Source organism: Carassius carassius, chromosome 34 (genome assembly GCF_963082965.1).
Source record: "Carassius carassius chromosome 34, fCarCar2.1, whole genome shotgun sequence".
NCBI lineage: Eukaryota > Metazoa > Chordata > Actinopteri > Cypriniformes > Cyprinidae > Carassius > Carassius carassius.
In genome coordinates, this window is record NC_081788.1 from 29,494,789 (window position 1) to 29,500,547 (window position 5,759).

General features: G+C 41.6%; 1 protein-coding gene across 1 annotated transcript; it reads left to right on the forward strand.

Annotated features, from left to right (window-relative positions):
- The first annotated feature begins 368 nt into the window (after positions 1 to 368).
- LOC132115048 (fibroin heavy chain-like) lies at positions 369 to 2,592 on the forward strand. Its single transcript, XM_059523457.1, has 4 exons — positions 369 to 619; positions 1,137 to 1,277; positions 1,529 to 1,951; positions 2,018 to 2,592. The coding sequence occupies exons 1-4, from the start codon at positions 535 to 537 to the stop codon at positions 2,590 to 2,592; spliced, it is 1,224 nt and encodes a 407-aa protein (XP_059379440.1). The 5' UTR covers positions 369 to 534.
- Positions 2,593 to 5,759: the final 3,167 nt, after the last annotated feature.

The following is a 5,759-nucleotide window of genomic DNA, read 5'->3' on the forward strand; positions in this document are numbered from 1 at the left end:
AGAGAAACAATGGGTAATAATTAAATGTTTATTTTTTATGTATGCCTTGCATTCTATGCATTTAAAAAATAATAAACAAAAAATTCTAAAAAAGAAAACGTTGTTCATTTGAAGAGATCCAGGAGTATTATTTTCTCTTGCATAATTAATATAGCACTTTAATTAAGCAAAAACACATTTTATCCGATTAATTAATGGAATTGTTGGTAGAATACTCTATTACTAAAATATTCGATAGCTACAGCCCTAGTTTGAACACAGCATTCATCTCATCCAGCCCCAATCAAACACACCTGAACAAGCTAATCCAGGTCTTTCATTCAGATTACTGGAAAGCTACAGGCAGGTGAGTTTGATCAGGGTTGGAGTTGACCTGATCTCCTCGTATCTTTAAAACCCCATTTTACAGTGGTTGATGTTACAGCAACACGTTTATTTGTTTTAGTTTTTTTGTATTTTGCTATTAGCTCTTGAAGACACACCAGTTCAGTGCATTTTACATCAGAGATCATTGTGAGTTGACAGGTCGGGAGGATGACAGCTCGTGTGTATTGCTTGATTGTTGTTCTGTTGTGTCTGTTTGGATACTTGAGCATAACAGCTGCTGGAAAAACAACAGGTGAGAAGATCTGTTGACTATTACATGGCCTAGAGAAATGTAGAAATTAGTGATGCTCCGTCTTTGAATGCAGGATTAGGAATGGGTTTTAAAAGGTTATTAACACAAATATTATGTACTTCATTTCTCTTGCTGAAGAACAATACCTAGTGTATTTGGATTGTGGGGTATATTTTCGTAAAACCATCTAAGATGTATGTGTTTTATCCCTTTTAGATTCAATCATGGATATAACAATTACTGCATTTGCACTACTGTAAGGCTAGGTTTGTGGCAGGTGTAGACCTTAATCACAACTACACAAGTAGTGTATGTTGACTAGTTGTATTAGTCACTGTTTTAATGAGAGGTAGCAAAATCTGACAATGGCACAAAGATGCTTGGTGTCTTTCTCTTTAGTCAAGCAAAACCATAATGCATAGAAGTCAACAAGTTAAGCAGAGACCAAAGTGTTTTGTAATTAAAGCGAGTGGAAATGTTCATCATTCAGTGACGCTTTCTCATGTGTGTATAACAGCAAAGCCAGGAAAGTGTCCACCCCAATCATCTAGAAATAGATCGTGTAGCAGGAGTCCCTGTAAGAGTGACTCCAACTGTCCCAACAATGAGAAGTGCTGCAGCAATGACTGTGGAAGTTACTGTACAGCTCCATATATAGGTATGTTATAGTTTTGGTCCGTTGTTAGTGAAAAATGTGGCTTTTTTTTTTTTTTTTTTTTTCTTGCTCTTATAAAGTAGGTGTGAACTGAACGCTGTTGTTTTAATCACGGGATGGCTTTACAAAAGTATACTTGGAATAGAATTCATTTTTGTAGGTAAAGGTTGCTGTTAATGCATTGTTTCATGCTGTTTATTGGTGTGGCACTGTCTATAGGCACAAACTAAAGCTGACTAACTTTGTCCCTGCAGTGAAGCCAGGACAATGTCCCGACCCAAGGAACATTACACTGTCTCCTGAAATCTGTGTCCAAGATGGTCAGTGTCCTGCCACACAGAAGTGTTGCCCAACCACCAGTGTCAATGCATGCAGTGAACCCCAGGGTCAGGGGAGCGGCCAGGGTCAGGGGAGTGGCCAGGGAAGTGGCCTTGGCTATGGTCAGGGGAGCGGCTATGGTCAGGGAAGTGGGTTTGGCCAGGGTCAAGGGGGCGGCCAGGGGAGCGGCTATGGTCAAGGGAGCGGCTATGGCCAGGGAAGCGGGTTTGGCCAGGGTCAAGGGAGCGGCCAGGGGAGCGGCTATGGTCAAGGGAGCGGCTATGGTCAGGGTAGTGGGCAGGGGAGCGGCTATGGCCAGGGAAGTGGGTTTGGCCAGGGTCAAGGGAGCGGCCAGGGAAGTGGCTTCGGCTATGGCCAGGGAGTTGGGTATGGTCAGGGAAGCGGCTTCGGCCAGGGCCAGGGAGTTGGGTATGGCCAGGGAAGCGGCTTCGGCCAGGGCCAGGGAGTTGGGTATGGCCAGGGAAGCGGCTTCGGCCAGGGCCAGGGAGTTGGGTATGGCCAGGGAAGCGGCTTCGGCCAGGGCCAGGGAGTTGGGTATGGCCAGGGAAGCGGCTTCGGCCAGGGCCAGGGAGTTGGGTATGGCCAGGGAAGCGGCTTCGGCCAGGGCCAGGGAGTTGGGTATGGCCAGGGAAGCGGCTTCGGCCAGGGCCAGGGAGTTGGGTATGGCCAGGGAAGCGGCTTTGGCCAGGGCCAGGGAGTTGGCCATGGCCAGGGAAGCGGCCAGGGCCAGGGAGTTGGCTTTGGCCAGGGCCAGGGAGTTGGCCATGGCCAGGGGAGTGGCTTTGGCCAGGGAGTTGGCCATGGCCAGGGGAGCGGCCAGGGGAGTGGCTTTGGCCATGGCCAGGGGAGTGGCTTTGGCCAGGGAGTTGGCCATGGCCAGAGGAGCGGCCAGGGAAGTGGCTTTGGCTATGGACAGGGGAGTGGTCAGGGACAGGGGAGTGGTCAGGGAAAGGGAAGTGGGCAAGGAGAGGGTCACTGAAGTGATCAGTCAGGGAAATTGTCTTTGAAACTTTCATAGGAATTTTGGATGACCCCTACTGGAGACCTTTCCGTTCAGTGCTTTATGGCATTTTTCCCTTGTTTAGAATTGTTGCACTCTCCCTCCTTCCCTTAAATAAAAAGTGCTTGAAGAGTTGTGTGTTATCATTTGGATGTACTTGCACTTTTAGTTCCTCTCTCTGACAGTGGTGGTTCTAGACCACAAAGGGGGGTGCACTTGTGCTTTTAGGGGGCACAGTTTTAAATTTCATTTTGACCTGACTTGTAACACTTTGTGATAGCCACTCAACCAATCACAGTGCACCATTCCAAGCAATCTAGACTGTATTGGCGGTGCTCTAAATGCATATGATATCCTAATTTCCTCATCTACTTGGAGATCAACAAACAAGGGTTGCGCGATAAGTCACGTGATTGTCATGCGCATCTCGTCAATAAAGCCGGTTCTGTTAATAATAGTACTGGTAAATCTCCATCACGTGCGTTCAGATGGAAACCATTCCAGTGCATTTAATACAGAGCCATAGATCACTGACAAGCCTCCCTGTATCGCTTCATTAGACTAATCACATTTGATTTATGAACCCAATTTTGCGCAGCTTGTTGGTGTTTTTATTAATGCCATTTTTTTTTTTTTTTTTGTCAATACAGAACATGGCACTAATCAACTAAATGAATTTAACATGGCAAAGATGAATGAACTTTTGGAAGTTCAATGTAAGTGAAATGTCATTTTGGAACTTCTGTGGTCTAATGTGTTGTAATAACTATAAGAATAACTGTTGCAGAGAGGTGGAAAGTAACGAATTACATTTACTCGCGTTACTGTAATTGAGTAGCTTTTTTGTGTACTTCTACTTTTTTAAGTATTTTTTTTAATCTGTAATTTTACTTTTACTTAAGTATATTTTGTTTGAAGTATTGTACTTCGCTACATTTTAAAACACATTAATTACTGAGTAAAAAAAAAAAATCGCTCCCTGGAAGGTATGGCAAACTGGCGCTAAAATCACAAGAAAGATGCAGACGGACAAAACAGGCGTTAGTGGTGCAGACACCGCTGAAAACGAAACCCCGTCATATTCTGAAGTTGAACTCAAGGAAATGAAGTGAACCCCTGGCCATATGTATGCTCTATTATGCTTTGTATGCTGTGCTTGCCTAGGGAGACCAAACTAGCAGCTTATAAAATCTCGACAAGACATCAACCCCACGTAAGCATATAGAGGTGAGCTAAATAATTGCGTCATTGCATTGGTGGTTAAAATGATGCTTTGACATTTTAGCAAGAGGTTTTGCACAAATTAGCCAAAAAGACTGGTGCGGAGTGTGCGATATATATTGTCTGCGATAATATCATAATTGTTGTTTTAATGATGTACGCGCGCATTTAGAGTGTTCTTTCACTGTGTGATTCAGTCTGTTGAAATGCATTTAGAATGAAATCAATCAAAATCATTTAGAATCAAAATCACACAAAGAATGCTGTCTTTTCCTCTAAAAATCATAATCACACACACACACACACACACACACACACACATATATATATATATATATATATATATATATATATATATAGATCAGTGGGGATTTCTTTAAGACTGCAAGGGAAGCTCAGCTTCCCCTCTAATGTAAAAAAAACCCAACGGTCAAATATGTACTATTGTGTATTATGTATTGTAATCAGCTACATGTCGGCTGACTCGATTTTCTTCTCATACATTCCCGTAGCGTCACAGTGCATTTCCCTGTTGAAGCCGAGCGTCCATTGACTTCGATGGGGCTGCTTTGAACAGTTTTTTTCAGTGCTCCGAAGCTAGACGGTCATTGGATAAATGCTGCGATTATGTCCCGCCCACGGACGCTCAGCGTCTCTGGAGGTGAATGAGGACTGGGCTTCCGCGTGATGATTGGAGGATCTGTCGATCTCCTTTTGACTGACAGCGGTCTGCACCATAAGAAGTCGGCGAAGCTGTTTCACGCTCAGTCCCATGATCGCGGATTTCTCAAGTGTATTCGAAAGACAAACTGCGGCAATATTTCTTGATATTTGTAAAATGCAGAACCACCACAAAATTAAATTGGTAACTAAGACAGATTGAAAATGTGCGCGCGCACGCACACACACACACACACACACACACACACACACACACACACACACACACACACACACACACACACACACACTATAGCCATCTAGTGGTTAAAGTGATTTATTACAATTTTTAAACTGAATTTCCCCAAAAATGGGCAAAAATCTTACATTAAACCTTATAAAATTATCCATGGTATCCCCATGTATGAAAGTTAGAAATCTGGGTCTTTTATGAAGTGAATTTTACCTGAAATGCTTTTTTCTTTTTTTGTAAAAAAAAGCCTATTTAAATAAATATTTATTTATTTATAGAAATGTAAAAGATTTAAATCCTCCAAAAACTGTACAAAGTTTAGTAAAAACATAAATGAACAGAGTAAAATTATATTTGTAAAAAATTTAAATATTTTACTATTACAAAATGAAATGTTATTGTCTGGGGTCAAAAAGACCCCGAGTGTCACTACAAATGAAGACCATCAGAGGGTTATAATGTAGGCCGAAAATGAGCTTCCCCTCTTTGAAAGTCCAGCAGCCGCCACTGATATATATATATATATATATATATATTTTTTTTTTTTTTACAACAGGACAGTAAACTAAGAGACTTGCGTTTTAGACACCATATTGCCATTGTTTTTGCTCTATTTCTACAACAAAAATTTATTCCAAACACAGCCACCAAAGCAAAATTTTGCATCTCTGAGCAACATGACAGTGTTTCGTTTCTGAATGAATCAACTGTTTAAATGATTTGGTTCAATCGCAATGACTCACTTATTAACAGTGACTTGCTGACACATACTGGCCATTTTAATTTCACATTTAAAGTATCTTTTGATTTTTTTTTTTTTTATAATTAAGCTTTTATAATTTCAAATGAGTATTCAACATTTTATGTCTGGCATATCAAAACATTATTCATGCATTTGTAACTGCAGGTTAAATGCATTCTTGTCCTGCACTAAACAGTGTAATACATCTAAATGCCACGTCCGATGAAGCTTTTGCATTTCCTCTGCATTAAAAGATGAGTTTGTTGATAC